Source organism: Eschrichtius robustus, chromosome 12 (assembly GCF_028021215.1).
Source record: "Eschrichtius robustus isolate mEscRob2 chromosome 12, mEscRob2.pri, whole genome shotgun sequence".
Taxonomy (NCBI): domain Eukaryota; kingdom Metazoa; phylum Chordata; class Mammalia; order Artiodactyla; family Eschrichtiidae; genus Eschrichtius; species Eschrichtius robustus.
This window is the reverse complement of record NC_090835.1, coordinates 21,252,810-21,276,644: the sequence shown is the minus strand read 5'-3', so window position 1 is coordinate 21,276,644 and position 23,835 is coordinate 21,252,810. Positions and strand designations below refer to the sequence as shown.

Genomic DNA, 23,835 nt, shown 5'->3' with positions numbered 1-23,835 from the left:
AATGCCCTTTGGTTCTATTCTTCAATGACTCAAAAGTGTTGTCCCTCCAGGCAACCTGGGGGTGGTGGGGTGGTGGTGGTGATGTCTGCTATGATGTGAGTATCACCGGCAGTCCTGTTTTCTTTAAAGAGGAGGCTAGAGACCCTCTGAGAGGCCACTGACGTCACTGGGGGTGGCCACAGTCCCATTTGTGAGACCTCCAAAGAACTGCAATCCACTCGCTGACCTCTGTCAGTTCACTTAATTCCTTGGTGTGTGCTTTTGCTCTATGATTTCCTTAATTAAATTGGAGTAACAACAAGTCCTTAATTGGAATAGTAACAAAGACTATTATGACCTCACCGTACTGTTGGGAAGAAGAATTAAATGAATAATTAAAAACTCGATAAGGGCTTTTAAACACGCAAGTAGTTCAGGGAAAGTAAAGCTAAGTGATTACGGGACACTCGTGAGATAAGTGCTGAAACTCACAAACAGGCAGCAGGCAACTCCGGAATCCCAGGAACTCGCTTTGGAATGACAGGGCCGCCTTATGAATGACTGTACAGAAGGGAAGACACAGCTTTCTCCCCTGGCATTTTGAGACCAAAAATAGACCGGATAGTGGTGGTCAAAGAACTAGAACACAAATCTGCTGACTAAATAAATGGCACTGAGTAGTTAGGCTACAGAAGCACTACATATGTGCCCAAAGATGAAAGTGTAAAGATGTTAACTGCCAGCTACATCTTAATAAAGTCACTGGAAACAGCCTAAACGCTTAATAGTAGCCTGGATAGCTAAATTATGGAAGTGCAAAGAAATAAAGCAGATTTCTATATACCCAAGGAAAGGTCTCCAGGTTAAAAAAAAAAAAAAAGTAAGTCACCAAACAACTTATCAGCCTTACTTTTCTCTAAGAAGGGGAGTGAATAGGGGATAAAGTGAGGGAGCAGCCTGGTGGAGAGTAATTCTTCCTTTTCACTCTATACTTTCATAAAGTTTGAAATGTTTACAGTGATAACTCTTTGTGAAAAAAGACTGATTATGTTGAGCCATTTTCCCTGCATAATAAGAGATGAAAGTTTCTCTCTTCTCTGACCCCTGCTGAATTACTAAGATACATTTTTTGCTATTGCTGCTGTTCTGTGTTTGTCTTTTTCTCCATTTCCATGGACACAAGCACTCATATCACACTCTTTCCAGGAAACTCCTACGTTTTTCTGTAGGATTTCTGTGTACTTTTCCATACATGCTACGCTCCTGGACAAATCACCATTATGCTACCTCCTTCCTGGGTTTTAAAAATGTGACTTCTGGTGGTAAGAAAAAAATGCTAAACAAGGTTTCAGAGCAAAAAGCAAAAAACAAACTGGGGGCTGTCGTCAACGCTTTATTTACTTCTTAAGGAGCAGTCTCCATCCACAATCACCATCAATTCATTTTAAAAAGAGACTTAAAAAGAAAAGGACAATCAGGACATCTTATCACACTTTTGGATTACAGGGAGCATAAAGAAGTAAAAAAAAAAAAAGAAACAAGTGTTTGTGGAAATTGACATGATTTTGTCAGGTAAACATACTATAACCAAACCCCACCCCGCCCCAAAGAAAGACAAAAAGCCTCCACCGTCATGTCATAAAACAAAGCATAGTTCAACATCCAAAAAATAACCTAAGCTCAGAATTTAGGGTCCATTCTTTAGGTTAATCCAGCTTTGTGAAAACACATTTAGATTTATGGGAAATCTCCTACCTTAGCTTATATTATCATATTTGGCTTCAGACCAGGAAGACAAAACTTATCATGAAAATGTATCAAATTCAGGATGGTGGGGAGAGGGGCTAGTACACAGGAAGGGGCTTTCAGCAAAATTGGTGACGTTTTATTTCTTAAGCTAGGTAAGGAACGTGGGTGTCATCACTCTTTATAACATTTTATTATCTTAGAGTGTGAATAATTAATGTGAAAAAATATTTCCATCATCGGCTGGCTTTAAGAAATCACCGATTTAGCTGAACATATCCATTGCAGGAGGATATAACTGAGGCCAATATGTATGGTTAAGTGACTTGCCCAAGCAGAGCTCAGAGAACAAATCAAGGATTCCCTCCCAGCAGTCTCTTCAGGAAAGCAGAATTCAGATTTCTGTACTGTTAAGATAATTCTTTCCATGAGCATTTGTTTGCATTTTACTGTCTATTCCAATTAAGGTGTGAAACTGTATAAAATTCAATTATTTCCATAGTCTCTAGAAAACATTCCTACATAAAATGTAATAGTAAATGTTCGCTATATTTCAAATTATAAAAATCTAGAAGTATGTTGAGTCAGAAACAGGTTTATGTATTAAAATATATTACATACGTTTTTCAGCTTTAAATGGATTCAAGGGGCTTTGAGAACTAAAGGAAGGTGATTCGATACTTCATCTTCAAAGGAAACAGTTCTACACAGTATCTATGTTAACATGTTCCCCAGACTAAGACAGCAGAGAATCTCTTTCATGTAATAATTTTTTGATCGGTCCCTTCTTTTTTTAAGTTCTCTGACTCTGATCACCAGGAATTTTTTTTTTCTAAAAAAAAAAAAAAAGAGGCAGGTGGTGATGGTAGATGTGTCTCTGGTTACATACCTCACAGAAAAGTGCAAAACGGTTGGGCCTGGTTTCTTGGGCAAATCGTGGTCAAGAACTCGGTGGTCTAACTGTAGCCAGTTCTGCTGACCTCTGTAAGAGTAAAACAAAACAAAACAAAACAAGAAAGATTAAACAGAAACCCAGAGAAAGGTTTAATAAACACTGTGTTGGCAGAGCAGGGCAGTAACAGTTATTCTCACACATTAATGGTAGGAGTAGAACCTGTTACAACCAGTGATGAGGCCAATTTGGCAATTTCTATCAAAATTACAAAAGCACCTGCCTCTGAACCAGCATTGTCATTTCTGGGAGTTAATCAGGATAAACCTGCACATGTGGAAAACAGCCTATGTATAAAGCCACTCACTGTAGCATTGTTTGTAGCAGCAAAAAGGTTCACAACAACCTAAAAATCAAACAGGGTATTGTTTAAAAAAACGAATTTAAACAGCAATGAAATACTATGCAGCCATACCAAAGATCAAGGGTATCTTTACAAACTTATTGTGAACAATTTTCAAAATACGGTGTTAAATGAAAAAGCAAGATGCATAACAGTGAGTATAATATATTGCCATTTTTTTAAGTTAAAAAAAGAAGAGCTAGACATATGTGCATTTATATGTATAAAAATATCTCAGAGAGGATACATCATGAAATGAACAAGAAACTGAAAACACTGGCTGCCTTTGGAGATAAAAAACTAGGTGACATTAAACATATTAATCCTTAAATTCTTATTAAATATAAAATCTGAAATATTTTAGATAGTCAAGAAGGGAAAAACTTTTCTTTTAATGAAAACAGACAGACACAGATAACAATACTACAGCTTTTATAAAAATATGGGGTCGACACACTACCATGTATAGAACAGATAACTAATAAGAACCTACTGAATAGCACAGGGAACTCTATTCAGTACTCTGTAATGACCTGTATGGGAATAGAATCTAAAAAAGAGTAGATATATGTGTATGTAAAACTGACTCACTTTGTTGTACAGCAGAAACTAAAACAACATTGTAAATCAACTAGACTCTAATAAAAAAATTAATTAAAAGATAAAAATAAAAATATGGGGTCAAATACTTTCTGGGGGCTGTTTTTGGATATATATTATGGAATCCCTAACATTTAAGCATGTATTTGTTGATTCATTCAAGGGCTTCACTAAATTCATGGGTGTAAACATTCTCCTGAAATTGTGACCTGAGGGATGGAAGAATTGAGACACTGGTGGCTGGGGATTGTTTATGTGACTTTTCCAAGATTGTCTCACTACTTGATCCATTTTAGATTGTGAATTCCCAAAAGGCAGAGACTCCATTCGTTTGCTTACACAGAACTTAAGAACATGCTGATAGCGGTGGGATGTCAAATTATACCCAAACCTATAATGGTTAAGAAGACATTTTCCAACCTATTTTGGTCTTTGAGTAAATAATTTTTTTAAAAATCAGAAAACTCTAACCTGTATTTATTATAAAGTAGATAGGAAATGTGAGTAATAATAATAATAATAGCAGCTAATCTTTATTGAGCAACTACTTAGTGCCAACCAAGCTGGTACTTTTTTTATATATTAATACTATATTTTACAATTAGTCTGCAAAGAAAAGTGGCAGAGCTGGGATTTGAACCCAAGACTTTGGATACAGGAGAAAATGAGATTAGAGGGTTGAATCAGCTTTTTTTTTAAAAATTTTTGTTTTATTGTAGTAAGAACTCTTACCATGAGATTTACCCTCTTAATAAGTTTTTTTTTTAAAAACATCTTTGTTGGAGTATAATTGCTTTACAATGGTGTGTTAGTTTCTGCTTTATAACAAAGTGAATCAGCTATACATATACATATATCCCCGTATCTCTTCCCTCTTGCATCTCCCTCCCTCCCACCCTCCCTATCCCACCCCTCTAGGTGGTCACAAAGCACTGAGCTGATCTCCCTGTGCTATGCGGCTGCTTCCCACTAGCTATCTAGTTTACGTTTGGTAGTGTATATATGTCCATGCCACTCTCTCACTTCGTCCCAGCTTACCCTTCCCCCTCCCCGTGTCCTCAAGTCCATTCTCTAGTAGGTCTGCGTCTTTATTCCTGTCCTGTCCCTAGGTTCTTCATGACCTTTTTTTTTTAGATTCCATATATACGTGTTAGCATACAGTATTTGTTTTTCTCTTTCTGACTTACTTCACTCTGTATGACAGACTCTAGGTCCATCCACCTCACTACAAATAACTCAATTTCGTTTCCTTTTATGTCTGAGTAATATTCCATTGTATATATGTGCCACATCTTCTTTATCCATTCATCTGTCGATGGACACTTAGGTTGCTTCCATGTCCTGGCTATTGTAAATAGAGCTGCAATGAACACTGGGGTACACGACTCTTTTTGAATTATGGTTTTCTAAGGTTATATGCTCAGTAGTGGGATTGCTGGGTCATATGGTAGTTCTATTTGTAGTTTTTTAAGGAACCTCCATACTGTTCTCCATAGTGGCTGTATCAATTTACATTCCCACCAACAGTGCAAGAGGGTTCCCTTTTCTCCACACCCTCTCCAGCATTCATTGTTCGTAGATTTTCTGATGATGGCCATTCTGATTGGTGTGAGGTGATACCTCACTGTAGTTTTGATTTGCATTTCTCTAATGATTAGTGATGTTGAGCATCCTTTCAATGTGTTTGTTGGCAATATGTATATCTTCTTTGGAGAAATGTCTGTTTAGGTCTTCTACCCATTTTTGGATTGGGTTGTTTGTGTTTTTGATATTGAGCTGCATAAGCTGCTTGTAAATTTTGGAGACTAATCCTTTGTCAGTTGCTTCATTTGCAAATATTTTCTCCCATTCTGAGGGTTGTCTTTTCATCTTGTTTATGGTTTCCTTTGCCGTGCAAAAGTCTTTAAGTTTCATTAGGTACCATTTATTTATTTCTGTTTTTATTTCCATTTCTCTAGGAAGTGGGTCAAAAAGGATCTTGCTGTGATTTATGTCTAAGAGTGTTCTGCCTATGTTTTCCTCTAAGAGTCTGATAGTGTCTGGCCTTACATTTTAGTCTTTAATCCATTTGAGTTTATTTTTATGTATGGTCTTAGGGAGTGTTCTAATTTCATTCTTTTACATGTTGCTGTCCAGTTTACACAGCACCACTTATTGAAGAGGCTGTCTTTTCTCCATTGTATATTCTTGCGTCCTTTATCAAAAATAAGGCAACCATATGTGCGTGGGTTTATCTCTGGGCTTTCTATCCTGTTCCATTGATCTCTATTTCTGTTTTTGTGCCAGTACCATACTGTCTTGATTACTGTAGCTTTGTAGTACAGTCTGAAGTCAGGGAGCGTGATTCCTCCAGCTCCATTTTTCTTTCTCAAGATTGCATTGGCTATTCGGGGTCTTTTGTGTTTCCATACAAATTGTGAAATTTTTTATTCTAGTTCTGTGAAAAATGCCATTGGTAGTTTGATAGGGATTGCATTGAATCTGTAGATTGCTTTGGGTAGTATAGTCATTTTCACAATGTTGATTCTTCCAATCCAAGAACATGGTATATCTCTCCATCTATTTGTATCATCTTTAATTTCTTTCATCAGTGACTTATAGTTTTCTGCATATAGGTGTTTTGTCTCCTTAGGTAGGTTCATTCCTAGGTATTTTATTCTTTTTGTTGCAATGGTAAATAGGAGTGTTTCCTAGATTTCACTTTCAGATTTTTCATCGTTAGTGTATAAGAATGCAAGAGATTTCTCGGCATTACTTTTATATCCTGCTACTTTACCAAATTCATTGATTAGCTCTAGTAGTTTTCTGGTAGCATCTTTAGGATTCTCTATGTATAGTATCATGTCATCTGCAAACAGTGACAGCTTTACTTCTTCTTTTCCAATTTGGATGGATTATTTATTTCTTATTTATTTATGGCTGTGTTGGGTCTTCGTTGATATGCGCAGGCTTTCTTTAGTTGCAGCGAGCGGGGGCTACTCTTCATTGAGGTGTATGGGTTTCTCATTGCTGTGGCTTCTCTTGCTGAGCACAGACTCCAGGCACGCGGGCTTCAGTAGTTGTGGCTCATGGGCTTCAGTAGTTGTGGCTCGCAGGCTCTAGAGCACAGGCTCAGCAGTTCTGGCACACGGGCTTATTAGCTGCTCCATGGCATGTGGGATCTTCCCGGACCAGGACTCGAACCCATGTCCCCTGCATTGGCAGGTGGATTCTCAACCCCTGGCCACCAGGGAAGCCCTGGATTCCTTTTATTTCTTTTTCTTCTCTGATTGCTGTGGCTAAAACTTCCAAAACAATGTTGAATAATAGTGGTGAGAGTGGGCAACCTTGTCTTGTTCCTGATCTTAGTGGAAATGGTTTCAGTTTTTCACCACTGAGGACGATGTTGGCTTTATGGCCTTTATTATGTTGAGGTAAGTCCCCTCTATGCCTACTTTCTGGAGGGTTTTTATCATAAATGGGTGTTGAATATTGTCAAAAGCTTTTTCTGCACCTATTGAGATGATCATATGGTTTTTATTCTTCAATTTATTAATATGGTTTAACACATTGATTGATTTGCGTATACTGAAGAATCCTTGCATTCCTGGGATAAATCCCACTTGATCATGGTGTATGATCCTTTTAATGTGCCGTTGGTCTGTTTGCTAGTATTTTGTTGAGGATTTTTGCATCTATGTTCATCAGTGATATTGGCCTGTGGTTTTCTTTCTTTGTGACATCTTTGTCCGGTTTTGGCATCAGGGTGATGGTGGCCTCGTAGAATGAGTTTGGGAGTGTTCCTCCCTCTGCTATATTTTGGAAGAGTTTGAGAAGGATGGGTGTTAGCTCTTCTCTAAATGTTTGATAGAATTCACCTGTGAAGCCATCTGGTCCTGGGCTTTTGTCTGTTGGAAGATTTTTAATCACAGTCTCAATTTCAGTGCTTGTGATTGGTCTGTTCATATTTTCTATTTCTTCCTGTTCAGTCTTGGAAGCTTGTGCTTTTCTAAGAATTTGCCCATTTCTTCCAGGTTGTCCATTTTATTGGCATAGAGTTGCTTGTAGTAATCTCTCATGATCCTTGTATTTCTGCAGTGTCAGTTGTTACTTCTCCTTTTTCATTTCTAATTCTATTGATTTGAGTCTTCTCCCTTTTTTTCTTGATGAGTCTGGCTAATGGTTTATCAATTTTGTTTATCTTCTCAAAGAACCAGCTGTTAGTTTTATTGATATTTGCTATTGTTTCCTTCATTTCTTTTTCATTTATTTCTGATCTGATCTTTATGATTTCTTTCCTTCTGCTAACTTTGGGGCTCTTTTGTTCTTCTTTCTCTAATTGCTTTAGGTGTAAGGTTAGGTTGTTTATTTGAGATGTTTCTTGTTTCTTAAGGTAGGATTGGATTGCTATAAACTTCCCTCTTAGAACTGCTTTTGCTGCAGCGCAAAGATTTTGGGTGATCGTGTTTACATTGTCATTTGTTTCTAGGTATTTTTTGGTTTCCTCTTTGATTTCTTCAGTGATCTCTTGATTATTAAGTAGTGTATTGTTTAGCCTCCATGTCTTTGTATTTTTTACAGATCTTTTCCTGTAATTGATATCTAGTCTCATAGTGTTGTGCTCAGAAAAGATACTTGATACGATTTCAATTTTCTTAAATTTACCAAGGCTTGATATGTGACCCCAGATATCATCTATCCTGGAGAATGTTCCATGAGCACTTGAGAAGAAAGTGTATTCTGTTGTTTTTGGATGGAATGTCCTATAAATATCAATTAAGTCCATCTTGTTTAATGTATCATTTAAAGCTTGTGTTTCCTTATTTATTTTCATTTTGGATGATCTGTCCATTGTTGAAAGTGGGGTGTTAAAGTCCCCTACTATGATTGTGTTACTATCAATTTCCCCTTTTATGGCTGTAAGCATTTGCCTTAGGTATCGAGGTGCTCCTATGTTGGGTGCATAAATATTTACAATTATTATATCTTCTTCTTGGATTGATCCCTTGATCATTATGTAGTGTCCTTCTTTGTCTCTTGTAATAGTCTTTGTTTTAAAGTCTATTTTGCCTGATATGAGAATTGCTACCCCAGCTTTCTTCTGATTTCCATTTGCATGGAATATCTTTTTCCATCCCCTCACTTTCCATCTGTATGTGTCCCTAGGTCTGAAGTGGGTCTCTTGTAGACAGCATATATACGGATCTTGTTTTTGTATCCATTCAGCCAGTCTATGTCTTTTGGTTGGAGCATTTAATCCACGTACATTTAAGGTAATTATCGATATGTATGTTCCTATTGCCATTTTCTTAATTGTTTTGGGTTTGTTATTGTAGGTCTTTTCCTTCTCTGTGTTTCCTGCCTAGAGGAGTTCCTTTAGCATTTGTTGTAAAGCTGGTTTGGTGGTGCTGAATTCTCTTAGCTTTTGCTTATCTGTAAAGGTTTTAATTTCTCTGTCGAATCTGAATGAGATCCTTGCTGGGTAGAGTAATCTTGGTTGTAGGTTTTTCCCTTTCATCACTTTAAATATGTCCTGCCACTCCCTTCTGGCTTGCAGAGTTTCTGCTGAAAGATCAGGTGTTAACCTTACGGGGATTCCCTTGTATGTTATTTGTTGTTTTTCCCTTGCTGCTTTTAATATTTTTTCTTTGTATTTAATTTTTGATAGTTTGATTAATATGTGTCTTGGCGTGTTTCTCCTTGGATTTATCCTGTATGGGACTCTCTTCACTTCCTGGACTTGATTAACTATTTCCTTTCCCATATTAGGGAAGTTTTCAACTCTAATCTCTTCAAATATTTTCTCAATCCCTTTCTTTTCCTCTTCTTCTTCTGGGACCCCTATAATTCGAATGTTGGTGCGTTTAATGTTGTCCAAGAGGTCTCTGAGACTGTCCTCAATTCTTTTCATTCTTTTTTCTTTATTCTGCTCTGCAGTAGTTATTTCCACTATTTTATCTTCCAGGTCACTTATCCCTTCTTCTGCCTCAGTTATTCTGCTATTCATTCCTTCTAGAGAAGTTTTAATTTCATTTATTGTGTTGTTCTTCATTGTTTGTTTGCTCTTTAGTTCTTCTAGGTCCTTGTTAAACATTTCTTGTATTTTCTCCATTCTATTTCCAAGATTTTGGATCATCTTTACTATCATTATTCTGAATTCTTTTTCAGGTAGACTGCCTATTTCCTCTTCATTTGCTTGGTCTGGTGGGTTTTTACCTTGCTGCTTCATCTGCTGTGTGTTTCTCTGTCTTCTCATTTTGCTTAACTTGCTGTGTTTGGGGTCTCCTTTTAGCAGGCTGCAGGTTCGTAGTTCCCGTTGTTTTTGGTGTCTGTCCCCAGTGGCTAAGGTTGGTTCAGTGGGTTGTGTAGGCTTCCTGGTGGAGGGGACTGGTGCCTGTGTTCTGGTGGATGAGGCTGGATCTTGTCTTTCTGGTAGGCAGGTCCACGTCTGGTGGTGTGCTTTGGGGTGTCTGTGGCCTTATTATGATTTTAGGCAGCCTCTCTGCTAATGGGTGGGGTTGTGTTCATGTCTTGCTAGTTGTTTGGCATAGGGTGTCCAGCAGTGTAGCTTGCTGGTCATTGAGTGGAGCTGGGTCTTGGCGTTGAGATGGAGATCTCTGGGAGATTTTCGCCACTTGATATTATGTGGCGCTGGGAGGTCTCTTGTGGACCAGTGTCCTGAAGTTGGCTCTCCCACCTGAGAGGCACAGCCCTGATGCCTGGCTGGAGCACCAAGAGCCTTTCATCCACACGGCTCAGAATAAAAGGGAGAAAAAATAGAAAGAAAGAAAGAAAGAAGATAAGATAAAATAAAATAAAGTTATTAAAATTAAAAATAAATTAATAAGAAAAAAATTTTAAAGAGTAATAAAAAAAAACGGACAGACAGAACCCTAGGACAAATGGTAAAAGCAAAAGTATACAGACAAAATCACACACAGAAGCATACACATACACACTCACAAAAAGAGAAAAAGGGAAAAAATATATATATATCTTTGCTCCCAAAGTCCACCTCCTCAATTTGGGATGATTCGTTGTCTATTCAGGTATTCCATAGATGCAGGGTACATCCAGTTGATTGTGGAGATTTAATCCGCTGCTCCTGAGGCTGCTGGGAGAAATTTCCCTTTCTCTTCTTTGTTCGCACAGCTCCCGGGGTTCAGCTTTGGATCTGGACCCGCCTCTGCCTGTAGATCGCCTGAGGGCGTCTGTTCTTCGCTCACACAGGACGGGGTTAAAGGAGCAGCTGAGTCGGGGGCTCTGGCTCACTCAGGCCGTGGGGAGGGAGGGGTACGGATGCGGGGCGAGCCTGCGGCGGCAGAGGCTGGCGTGATGTTGCAGCAGCCTGAGGCGCGCCGTGCGTTCTCCCGGGGAAGTTGTCCCTGGATCACAGGACCCTGGCAGTGGCGGGCTGCACAGGCTCCCGGGAGGGGAGGTGTGGAGAGTGACCTGTGCTCGCACACAGGCTTCTTGGTGGCGGCAGCAGCAGCCTTAGCGTCTCATGCCCGTCTCTGGGCTCCGCGCTGATAACCGTGGCTCGCGCCCGTCTTTGGGGGTCCGCGCTGATAGCCACGGCTCGCGCCCATCTCTGGAGCTCGTTTAGGCGGTGCTCTGAATCCCCTCTCCTCACACACCAGGAAACAAAGAGGGAAGAAAAAGTCTCTTGCCTGTTCGGCAGCTCCAGACTTTTCCCGGACTCCCTCCCGGTTAGCTGTGGCGCACTAGCCCCTTCAGGCTGTGTTCACGCCGCCAACCCCAGTCCTCTCCCTGCGATCCGACCGAAGCCCGAGCCTCAGCTCCCAGCCCCGCCCGCCCCGGCGGCTGAGCAGACAAGCCTCTTGGGCTGGAGAGTGCTGCTCGGCGCCGCTCCTCTGTGCGGGAATCTCTCCGCTTTGCCCTCCGCACCCCTGTTGCTGCGCTCTCCTCCGTGGCTCCGAAGCTTCCCCGCCGCCATCCCCCCATCTCTGCCCGCAAAAGGGCTTCCTAGTGTGTGGAAACCTTTCCTCCTTCACAGCTCCCTCCCACTGGTGCAGGTCCCGTCCCTATTCTTTTGTCTCTTTTTTCTTTTCATTTGCCCAACCCGGGTACGTGGGGAGTTTCTTGCCTTTTGGGAGGTCTGAGGTCTTCTGCCAGCGTTCAGTAGGTGTTCTGAAGGAGTTGTTCCACATGTAGATGTATTTCTGATGTATTTGTGGGGAGGAAGGTCATCTCCACGTCTTACTCTTCCGCCGTCTTGAAGCTCCTCCTTCTGAATCAGCTTTTATAATAACTTTTGGCTTGATTTCTGTCATTTACCAGTCTTTTTTGAAATTTATTTTTTATTTTGTCACTTACTAGTTTTAACATAGGAAAAAAGTGTGTCTTTATTTCTGTAATTATTAGATGAGACTTCCGATAACTGTCTCTAGCTTTCCTTGTAGGAATATTATCAAGATAAATAAGTTGATATAAGTGACATAAGGAAAGATTCATAGAATTACTGCCTTTGTGGGTAAAAAATATATAAGGATAGGGGACTAGAAGTTAAAAGATTCTTACACTGTATTTGATCAAGTTTAGGATGGCACTGATTTGAAGACATACCCCCAATTTCACAGATGCTCAAATGTATGTCTGAAATACATTAAGTATTGTATAGTATTCAAAAGTTTTCTTAGAGAAAATGAGACTAATTTTGAATTGTCTTTTTTGCTTTTACTTAGGAAGATGTGGCATCATTTAAGAAGCATAATGTATATTTACATGAACTTGTGTGAAATGATGTCCAAGAATGCAGCAAGTTGTATAATAACATGTAGAGCATAAATCAGTTATATTAACCACAGAAGACACTCAAATACTATTATATATTAACGAAAATTCTTAGAATTCTTAGATACACTTCTGGAGGGATACAGAGCAAATTGCTACAATCAAAAGACAGCAGCCTCAACTATGATATTAAGTGTTTTTATAAGAAGATATTCATGTAAAAGTAATACAAAAAGAAGTTTTTAGAAAAGAGAAATTAGATTTTTAAAAATCTACCCATAATTTCACCAACAGGATGAAGTTAGAATAACAAAAATGTGAAAATTACCCTTAACTCTATCATTGAGATATATTCCAGGTTAACATGCTGTTTTCTAGCCTTTGAGAGTAAAATGAGATCAGAAAGCACTTATTCCTTATAACCTACTTTTCTCAAGGTTTTCCATCAGCAAATGGGACAGATCTAATCAATACCTCAAAAAGACAGTTGAATTTACACATTCACCTCTATCAGCTGTGTTAGCCCACTATGAAGCAAGCGTCCTTTTTGGCTAGAATTGTATCAGTCAAAGGTCGATCATCTCAGGCCCACCGGATGGAACGCTGATCAAAAATCCCAATTGTGTTGTGAAACCTATTTGTTATTTCTGAATAAACAAAGCTCATCCAGCAAATCCTTTCAAAACAAGGAAAGGAAAAAAATGTCAAGTGGGAACCATTATGGGGAACAGAGTGCTGCCTTAGGAGGGTCGTGACTGCCCTCTAGGGGTAAAGACTCGCCCTGCACACAGAACACCAGAAGACACGTGGGCGTGAGCTTAGGAATTCTGTCCCCTCCCTCTAATAGGACCACGAGTTTGTTTTTGTTGGTCACCATCACTACTTTTATCATGTAACCACGTGATTCCATTTTTCCATTTATCTTCTTGGCCCGTGGAGTAGGATACAGACAGTGGCTAGTTTCATTGACAAAATGTCCCCTCCGCTTTGCCTTACTCTATTTGGAGAAGTTCACCAAAGGCAAAGAGCTGATGTGGCATCTAGGCTGGAAAATGCAATTCAGACAGCATCCTGGGAGGGATCCGACTAAGTGGTTTTATGGGGGCGGGGGAAGGGGAGTGCCGAAAGAAAATACTTTCCAAAAATATTTACCAGACAAGAAAAAGAACTAAGCCTGTGACCAAGACATTCCAAGGAGACACCCTTTGACAGAAGCAATTTTCCAGACCTGTTCCCCAGAAAGGTGGAAATGGCCAATTCCCACTCCCCCCTCCAAGAGCCCAGCTCATACTTCTTCTAAAAATAAACACAGCTAGAGCCAGAAGACACCTTCTAAACTGATCATAATTCAAAAACAGACTCTGCTGTCATTTGCAGGGGAGTGCACGAAGGACATTTTGGAGCCAGGCTTCTTGGAAAGGCTATAAGCATTGACCGATGTCACTAAAGAAGACAGCTAGAGGAGGGACTTCAGTGAGACATTCTTCTTCCAACAGAGTATTTAGAAAGAAATCATCCCAAGGCACACGATGGGGAAAGCGGCCCAAGTCAGGAAAGGAAATCATTCATATTATGTATTCCTTACTTTCTGAAGAGAAGGTCCTACAGTCTGAACACTTGATGTATGCCCCCTCTGGTTACGTTCACCTGGGTTTGGAGCTTTCCCAAAAGCCTGCCATGTGGCCAGGACTCTTTTCCAGCCTACCATGAACCTTACAGCCTGGGACATTTGCAAGACCACAGTCATTAATCATGTCACTCCCCTGCAGAACATCCTTCAGGGGCCTTCGTGTGCCTTCTGCATCTACATGACTCTCCGGGCTCACCTGTGTGTTTGTCCTTCTTATATCTTAATCCACGCTCACGCCAGTTTCCTAGCCACTGGGCAGATGTACTGTGTTCATGACCATGTCCATGCACTGGTGCACAAAATGACTTTTCCCTGGAATGCCGGCTCCTCTCCCCACTACCTAAGGTCTAAGTGCCCTCCCAATTACCCTCCTGTGTGGTTTCCCACCCAAGTCCTCTTTCAGCCTCCTTCAGAGCACACCTTCCTGCCATGACTACGAACAACATGATGTTGTGTGCGTGGGCTCTGCATACCCTACCTGTTTAATAGTATAATACTATGGCCCTATTATATACCTTATATAGTACTTATTATTTTGGTGCTATTAGTATGCCCATTGTACAGATGAGAAAACCTGAGTGTCAGAGATATTAAGTCTAAGATCTCATAGCTACCAAGCTTCTATGATGTCCACCCTGCCTCGCTCTCAACCTTTATCTTGTACCACTTTTCCTCTTACTCCCTCTATTCAAGGCATACTGGCTTTTTTTTTTCGTTCTCAAAAATAAAAAATAAAAAACCAAAGTCAAGCTTATTCTCACCTGAGAGTATTTCCACCCGATTTAGTTAGAAATTAGATTAGTTGGGAAAGCCGCCCCGACTTTTGCAGAACTGGTTCTTGCTTTTTATCATACATCACCTTTTAGAAGCCATCCTGGTCCACCCTGTCTAAAACTGCACTACCCCACCCCCGTTTTCTTGATCATGGCCTCTTGTTTCATGTTCTTCAAAGCACTTGTCATTTCTGGTATCTTCTCATTTATCTTTTTTTTTTTTTTTTAAATATTTATTTATTTATTTATTTTGGCTACACTGGGTCTTAGTTGCAGCCTGCAGGACCTTTTAGTTGCAGCATGCAGACTCTTAGTTGTGGCATGTGGAGTCTTTAGTTGCGGCATGCATGTGGGATCTAGTTCCCCAGCCGGGGATCAAACCCGGACCCCCTGCATTGGGAGTGCAGAGTCTTACCCACTGCACCACCAGGGAAGTCCCTCATTTATCTATTTATTTACTTGTTCTACTGGAAGCTAGAACAAATGCCTTGCATTTAGTGGCACTCAAGAAATAACTGTTGAATGGATAAATTACTCTAGTATTCATGATTTTAGCCTCTATTTTATGTGACCTTTCCCTAAATTGTAGTGTTTGTGTACTTTTGGTTTTTACCATATAACTTAGCCATCCCGTATTTATGGTTTTAAGTCAATGCTCTTTGCTATGATTTCAGTCACATTCACATTCAACCTGTATGTGTGTGTTTAATCACTGATTCTCATGAACTGGTTTTGTCTTTCCAGCTAGAGCCTGTGCTCAATGGACATCTGCATTTCCTATTTCATCCAGCAGAGGACTGATCAGACAAGGTCTCAAACCGTTGTTGAGTGAACAGATAATTTTGTGATTCAGGATGAAATGGGTGATGTGGAGTGCACTTTTTTCCTGCTTTGTTGAACTCCATTCAGGAAACATCTTGAGTCTGAAATCAAAGTTTTCAGGTTTTTCTATGTCTCCTGACAACTCAGCTGTCTGGGTTATTTTTGTTTGTTTGTTTGTTTTTGGTTTTTTTGCCCAGCCCAACTCCTGAGCCCACTGGCATTTCCAGGAGGTCCTAAGCTTGCAGCCCACCGAGGCTGGAAGTAATCAGCAGATACAAAGTGTTAAAAATAAATTAACCCCTTCCTGAGGTAATTTTCTGCCTGGTTAACATGAAGAATGGAAAAACATTTAAACTGAGAGAGTTATGGAAAGAATGCTGGCTGGGTGGTTGGCCAATATATTTTGTGTCTGGAACACGTTTTCTTGAATTTTAATATTTGAAGAGCTCTTTGCAAATTATCCCATAAAGGAGAAGAATCATTTAATATATCAAGCTGCATATAACGTAGGCAAGTCAGGCTGCCATAAAGCACACACACACACATACACGCACACATGCAGAAAAGAGCTGGTAAGACTAATAAACACCTTTGCTTACACGGAGGTTTAAATTCTTGTGAATTCATTGTTATATACCTGTCTCATTTCAGAGAGGATTTCAATTGTTAAAAATATACACAATATCCACTTTAGCATTAAAAATGTAAGTAAAAAAAAAAATGAGGGTTACATAAAATGGGCCTAAGTGGAAGTTAGAAATTTCATCCAGCATTAAAGTATATACATATTTATTGGGTGGGCCCCAAAATCGCCATTAAACTTTCTTGCCACCAAATCCAAACATTAATTCAGTTTCAAGATATGAGTAGATGACACTAGCATTTCTATCCCTGATACGTAAGCTAAATAAGCAAGCACAACTGCATTCAAAGAAATGTGAAGACAGACTATCATCAAGAATAACAAACTCGGGCTTCCCTTGTGGCGCAGTGGTTGAGAGTCTGCCTGCCGATGCAGGGGACACGGGTTCGAGCCCTGGTCCGGGAAGATCCCACATGCCGCGGAGCAACTAGGCCCGTGAGCCACAATTACTGAGCCTGCGCGTCTGGAGCCTGTGCTCCGCAACAAGAGAGGCCGCAACAGTGAGAGGCCCGCGCACCGCGATGAGGAGTGGCCCCCGCTTGACGCAACTACAGAAAGCCCTCGCACAGAAACGAAGAACCAACACAGTCAAAAATAAATTAAAAAAAAAAAAAAGAATAACAAACTTATTGCAACAAATTTCTAAGGCACCTGGGACAATGTTCTGGGTTCTTAGAATGATCAATATTCCCTTTCTTCTCCTTTTACCAGAGTTCTAAAGAAAAACCTGTATTAAAAAATCTTTAGCTAAGCAGGACATATTCTAATTCTTGGAGCATTCCCCTGCCCCTGCTTTTGCCAACTGAGAGTTATGCACATAGGTAACCCAGACAAAAGGTAAAAATATGAAAACACTTACGTGTCATCTGTAAACGTGATTCCAAAATACTCCTTTTCTTTCAGGTTGAAATGCGAAGCCACGAGGTCCAGCAACTCTCTTGATAAAAGTTTGGGCTGTTAAGATAAAAATATGATTAGAAAGAATTTGGTCCCCTCTCTGTCTCTTACTGCTACCACTTTCCTCTGTCCCAAACAGTTTAAAGCAGGCTTTGTTTGTTTGTTTTCGGACGCCCGTGCCCTTTTGTTGCTTAATCTACTATAGACCATTCTCTAAGGGGTCGGGAAGGGGAGGAAATGGGAACAGGAACATCACTGAGACCATCATTTTGATATATTTGCAATTCCGTCCAGCACCTTATTTTTTCCTCTAAAGTAAAAGTGTATTCACTAATGCATTGGTGTTTTGGAAAAAATGCTCTTTTATATATAGTATGGTGTTAGTGATCAAGACAAAGAATATTAAATACCGCCTAGATTGTAGGAATAACTTGGTTTGGTGACGGTCAATTGGAGAGGCTCAAGACCCAAAGGCTCAAGACTCAGAGAGAACTAACAACAACAACACAATAATAATAATAGTGACTGTTTATTGTGCTGGACTCCTTCTACCCATTATTTCATTTTAATCCTTACAATGAGTCTATGAAGTAGGGGTTCTTGCCATTTTATAGATGAGCCAACAAAGGCCAAGAGCAGTCAAGCACCTTGCTTGATCTTCCAGTTAGTTAAGGACCAGATTTGAACCCAGTTCTGCTCTGAGTCCAAAGACTAAGCTTTTCACTTCTCTCCAGGGATGGAGTAATTGTATCCATTGTGCAGATCATCATCACCAGTACTTACTGGGCACCTCATTAGAGGAAGAATCTAGTCTATGAGCTTTTGGGAAGCACTGGCTCTGGTGGGAAGAAGCATGGTTTGGAATCAGCCAGAATGTCCAGAGTGAGAGCAGACGGTGGATTTGCAGAGACTGGGGAAGGAAAGGGGGATTTGCAGGGAGGCATTCTAGGTGGACTTCTTTTGAACTTTGAGCCACACATTTTAGGGCTCATTATGGTAGTTTGAGGGTTGGATGTTTGTTGTTGGGGAAGAAAGAACAGTCATGATAAAAAAAGAAGAAAGAAAAAAAGTTAAAGGAAAAGAAAAAAGAAAAGAAATAGAAATCTAGACCAAAAGGTCTACTCTGGTGAAACTATGGTTGATGTGCTATTTTCATTCTAATTGAAGCCTGTACACAGTGGGCTCGGCACAGCCTCAGAAAGGAGAAGAATTTAGGTTTGGTGAAGGGAGGGAATTCTAGCCACGGCTTTAGGTGTGGCTGTCATCAGGCCCTTCCACGATTTTTTAAGATTCTGGGTCCAGAGTGTTGGGTGAATAAAGAGAGAAGCATCAATATTTAAGATATCATCACTCATATAGTCCCATGTGTTTTACAGAGATTTCATTCACATATATAATCTAGTTTGATGTTTTTTTAATTATACTGAAGTATAGTTGATTTACAATGTTGTGTTAATTTCTACTGTACAGCAAATTGACTCAGTTATACATATACAGATAGATAGATATATATGCTTTTTTAATATTCTTTTCCACTATGGTTTATCACAGGATATTGAATATAGTTCCCTGTGCTATACAGTAGCACCTTGTTTATCCATCCTGTATCTACTAGTTTGTATCTGCTAATCCCAAGCTCCCAAGCTCCCAAGCTGACTTGCAGACATAGAGAATAGACTTGTGGCTGCCAAGGGGGAGGGTGGGGGAGGGAAGGATTGGGAGCTTGGGATTAATCTAGTATGATTTTAACCATAATTTCTGAGAGGAATATTAGGCAATCTTAATCCCAGTTCACAGCTGTTGAAACTGGGTATTTAACTTGGACCATGCCATGTGACAGGAAAGTGGCAGAATGAAGAGTCTCAGCTCACAAAAACCCTTTCAGGGAAGCATTATGGTCTTCAGTTTACCAACAAGAGGTGATTCAGAGAAGTCAAGTCACCTGCCCAGGGTCACACAGCTACTGAGTGTCAAAGCTGAGATTGCAATCCAAGCATCTCTGAATCCTGTCACCAGTCTCTAGTTACTCTTAAATACAGCTAGGTTTCCTGGCTTTGAAGCTTTATCCCCACAAATAATCCTGTGTCACTGGCTCTGAGGCACAGATAAGCAAGCAGGCTGAACATAGGCCACAGGGCCTACAGAGGGAACCAGGATGGCTTGTCCCTGTGTGGCATCACCTACCTGAACCAGCAGCTCCAATCTCCTGTCATCCAGGAGGTGCACCTGGCAGTGCCTGCCTTCTGTCATCTGTGGAGACAAGACAGCAAGAGTGGCATCAGGCTGGGGCTGGCAGGCAAACCCTTAAACTTGATTTACCATTTCTTTCACGGGTGATGTGCTCAGCCTAAAAATGCCATCAGTTGAGTTAATCAACAGGTTTGGTCATAAACACATTTATTATATGGCATCAGCTCTTGCATTTACTTTTATTTTTATTTATTTATTTATTTTTATTGTATATTTTTTGGCTGCGTTGGGTCTTTGTTGCTGCACGCGGGCTTTCTCTAGTTGCGGCAAGCGGGGGCTACTCTTCGTTGCGGTGCGCGGGCTTCTCATTGCCGTGGCTTCTCTTGTTGCGGAGCACCGGCTCTAGGCGCGTGGGCTTCAGTAGTTGCGGCACGTGGGCTCGGTAGTTGCGGCATGTGGGCTCAGTAGTTGTGCCTCGCGGGCTTAGTTGCGCCGCGGCATGTGGGATCTTCCCGGACCAGGGCTTGAAGCCGTGTCCCCTGCATTGGCAGGCAGATTCTTAACCACTGTGCCACCAGGGAAGTCCCTATTTTTATTTTTTTAGCTCTTAGATTTAAAAGAAAAAAGAATGAAAAGCAAAGACCACTCAATATATTGAAAAAACAATATCTATACAACACACAAAATTATACTATGAAAAGCAGGTTTCCTTCCCAGAGGAAACTACCATACTTTTCCTTGAATCAATATTTTATTTTCCAAATGAAGATGGTTTTATTCATTGTTGTGTTTTAATAAACACAATACATGCATAATTATAGGATGAAAAACAAATGATACTAAAGTTAAAATGTAAAGTCTCCATTTTTGAAACTTTGGCCCTCCTTTGTAGTATTCATATCACTACCATAATTTACAGTTAAGGATAGTTAAGATAGGGAGTTCCCTGGTGGTCCAGTGGTCAAGAATCGGTCCTGCAATGCGGCGACACCGGTTTGATCCCTGGTCGGGGAACTAAGGTCCCACATGCCGCAGGGCAACTAAGCCTGCACACCACAACTAGAGCAACTAGAGAGCCCACGCGCCGCAACTACTGAGCCCATGTGCTCTGGAGCCCGCGTGCCACAACTAATGAGCCCGTGTGCCCGCATGCCACAACTAGAGAGAAGCCCACGCACTGCAACAAAAGATCTCGCATGCCACAACTAAAAAATAACAACGCAGCTAAAAAATAAACATTTTAAAAAAAAGAATAGTTAAGATACCCAGTTAAGAACAGTTCGATGTATAAGTTACTAATTATATTTAATTTTTTATCACTTATAACTGCAATACTGGGAAATTACTCCTTGTAAAATATTTAAACAATGCATAAAATGCAAAGATCAACTTTGAGTAACTCATGCTCCAAACCTTTCTACCTGCAGAAATTACCACTCTGTCAGATTGAGGAGAATCCTCACAGACCATCTTTATATGGATTTTCAGATATACACATGTACATGTTAAAAAAACATATTCTCACGTTAAATGTTTTACTTTAGTATTATTATATGGGACATATTTTGAAATGAAGCAGGTACTTTTTTTTTTAACTTTTTAAAATAATTATTTTTATTATTTATTTATTTATTTATTTTTGGCTGCATTGGATCTTCATTGCTGCATGCAGGCTTTCTCTAGTTGTGGCGAGCGGGGGCTACTCTTTGTTGTGGTGCGTGGGCTTCTCACCATGGTGGCTTCTCTTGTTGCGGAGCACAGGCTCTAGGCGCGTGGGCTTCAGTAGTTGTGGCATGTGGGCTCAGTAGTTGTGGCTCGCGGGCTCTAGAGCGCAGGCTCAGTACTTGTGGCACACGGGCTTAGTTGCTCCCTGGCATGTGGGATCTTCCAGGACCAGGGATCGAACCCGTGTCCCCTGCATTGGCAGGCAGATTCTTAACCACTGGACCACCAGGGAAGTCCTGAAGCAGGCACTCTTAATACTTGTGTGTGTGTTTGTATGTGTGTGACTGTGGTGTCTGTGTATATGGATATTTATATGTGTATGGTTTTTTTCAATTGAAGTGGAACTATGCTATACTTACTGTTTTGTCCCTTGCTTTTTTAATTCAATATTTCTTGGAAATCTTTCCAATGTCAACACATATAGACTGACCTCATTCTTTATAAAGGTTCTATAGTATCAAATCATTGTGCAGACGTATAATAATTTATTGAGTCTCCTGCTGAGAAACACTTAGACTGTTTCTAGCCTTTTGCTATCATAAGCAATGTCACAATAAATTTTGCACATCCAGCTTTGTCCATGCATGTGGAATTGCTGGGTTACTTTTGAAAAGCATCGGCAGCACTTTGTCTCTTAGGTGTTGTACAAAACTATAAGACCTTGGGAATTCCCTGGCAGTCCAGTGGTTAGGACTCAGCACTTGCATTGCCAGGGGGCCCAGGTTCAATCCCTGGTCATAGAACTAAGATCCTGCAAGTCACCATGACTCGGCAAAAAACTAAACAAGACAAAACAAAACTATAAGACATGGAAACTCAGATACATATAATCCCAATTTAAAAAGAAAATTGCTTCCATTACTGAGCACCAACTACATACCTAGCATTGCTCTAGGTGTTTATAATCTTATCTCTGAGCTGCAGAGTCACCTTCTGGGGCTGGTGTTATTATCCCCAATTCAACAGATGAGAAAATTGAGTCTCAGAGCGGGATAAGCAATCTGTTTTTAATGTGAAAAATACTAATTACAATATCTTACTTACATTTTTGATTGAGCTCTGCTCTAAAAGCCTAGAAAGTAGCTCAGTTGGTTAGATGGGAGATGTGGCCCATAGGAACCTCGGAAGTAGTGCTAAGAGGTAAGTGAGAAGCTTTACGTTGTCCCATGGCCACTGATTATGCCCTCAGCTCTGCAAAGCCAGGTCACATACACATCTCTGGTGGCCAGAGGAAAGGGAACAAATCTTTATTTGTTTCAGGCACTAATCTGGGAACTTTATGGAAATTATCTCATTAAAGCTCCACAAAACTCTACAATATGGCAACATACCCATTTTACAGACAAGGAAGTCAAGGTACAGAGTTTAAGGTTAATTATTCAAATTTGCCTGGGCAAGAAAAAACCAAGGTAAAATTTGAATTAATGTCTAACTAAAAAAAAATGTCATCTTTTTTCTACTATTCTATACTACAGGAGGAAATCAATCAATGTGTCAGTTTAAATCATTTAATCTCTTTTGTAAAACCCACACAAGCAAACCCTAAGTACATGCCCTACAGAACAATAAAATAATACTCAGAAGATCAACGGAAACAATATGAATCCATTAAGGGATATGTCAAAACTCATAAAACATTGCAAGGTATTCTGTTGTTGCATAACCCAAATGAATTTATTTCCTGATTTAAAAAAACATCCTTTCTCCTTTCTGATTTTCTTTGCATCTCCCTTGATCTAGTCAATGTGCCTTTTGTCAACACATAATTTTATCCTAGAGAGTTTAATAGTAAAATATTTTTTTAGGTGTATCTGTCCACCTCATGACAACCATGGGCAGTGGTGCCCATGTCTGTACAACTTGGTTCTACCCCTTTGGCCTCAGTTGATTGGATGAGGGGAAAGACACCTGACCTAAGCTGGGCCAATCAGAACCTCAGTCCAGGGAATCTGGAATTGAGTCCGAGTGGATGAAAATATGGTGGTTGTGGGGCAGCCACTGTCTGCTGCACGTGGAGAAAAAGGAAAACCATCTGCAGAGAGAATGAAGAAGACAGGGAGCTAGAAGGAGGCCAGGGAAATCATGCAGCCTGAGAGGAAAAGCTTGAGAATTGCTGTCAGGGTTCCTAATGTCTTTCCAGTCACTTCTAGCCCATTCCACTGGTCTGGGTGAATCCTGTTCTTTTTTTTAAATTTATTTTTTTATTGACATATAGTTGATTTGCAATGTTGTGTTAATTTCTGCTGTATGGCAAAGTGACTCCGTTACACACCTGTATACATTCTTTTTAATACTCTTTTCCATTATGGTTTATCCAGAATCCTTGTTCTTGAGTTCCATAAAACATCCCTGTATTCCTTCAATGAATCCACTTTTTCCCCGCTTCTCTCTCTTAAGCTAACTTGAGTTGGAGTCTGCTTCTTGCAACTAAAAGCATCTTCATACGACACCACAGGTACCTATACCTAAACCAAGGCAAAAGATCCCAGAGAACACACTCCCCGGATGATGTCATTAATATGGTAAAATCATCTACTCAGAATCACTGATACTCCCATCACGGACAATACATCAGCCAAGAGAGAGGCTGACATCTGGGGTGGGGGGCCCGGGGAAGGGACTAAACAAACACCCCACCATGTGATGTGATGATACACACACACAAACTGGAGAAAGGCAGTGCAGATGAACTGGGGAGAAACTGCTACAGTTTTATGCCCACACTGGCACATCTGAACCCTGGCATATCCGAGCCCACAGTCCTCACCAAGCCCTTTCCTACGTGGGAGGATGGCTCCTCCA

The 23,835-nt window shown here is 40.4% G+C and overlaps 1 protein-coding gene across 8 annotated transcripts in view; it reads right to left on the bottom strand.

Moving 5' to 3' along the window:
- Positions 1 to 23,835, bottom strand: part of FRMD4B (FERM domain containing 4B) — a 339,770-nt gene that overhangs the window by 111,524 nt on the left and 204,411 nt on the right. For all 8 annotated transcript variants that reach the window (XM_068557491.1, XM_068557496.1, XM_068557494.1 and 5 more), the window contains 3 exons: positions 19,303 to 19,368; positions 17,081 to 17,175; positions 2,615 to 2,707 (listed from right to left, as the gene is read on the bottom strand). In XM_068557491.1, the coding sequence (XP_068413592.1) occupies positions 2,615 to 2,707; positions 17,081 to 17,175; positions 19,303 to 19,368 (254 nt within the window). The remainder of the gene's footprint in view (positions 1 to 2,614; positions 2,708 to 17,080; positions 17,176 to 19,302; positions 19,369 to 23,835) is intronic.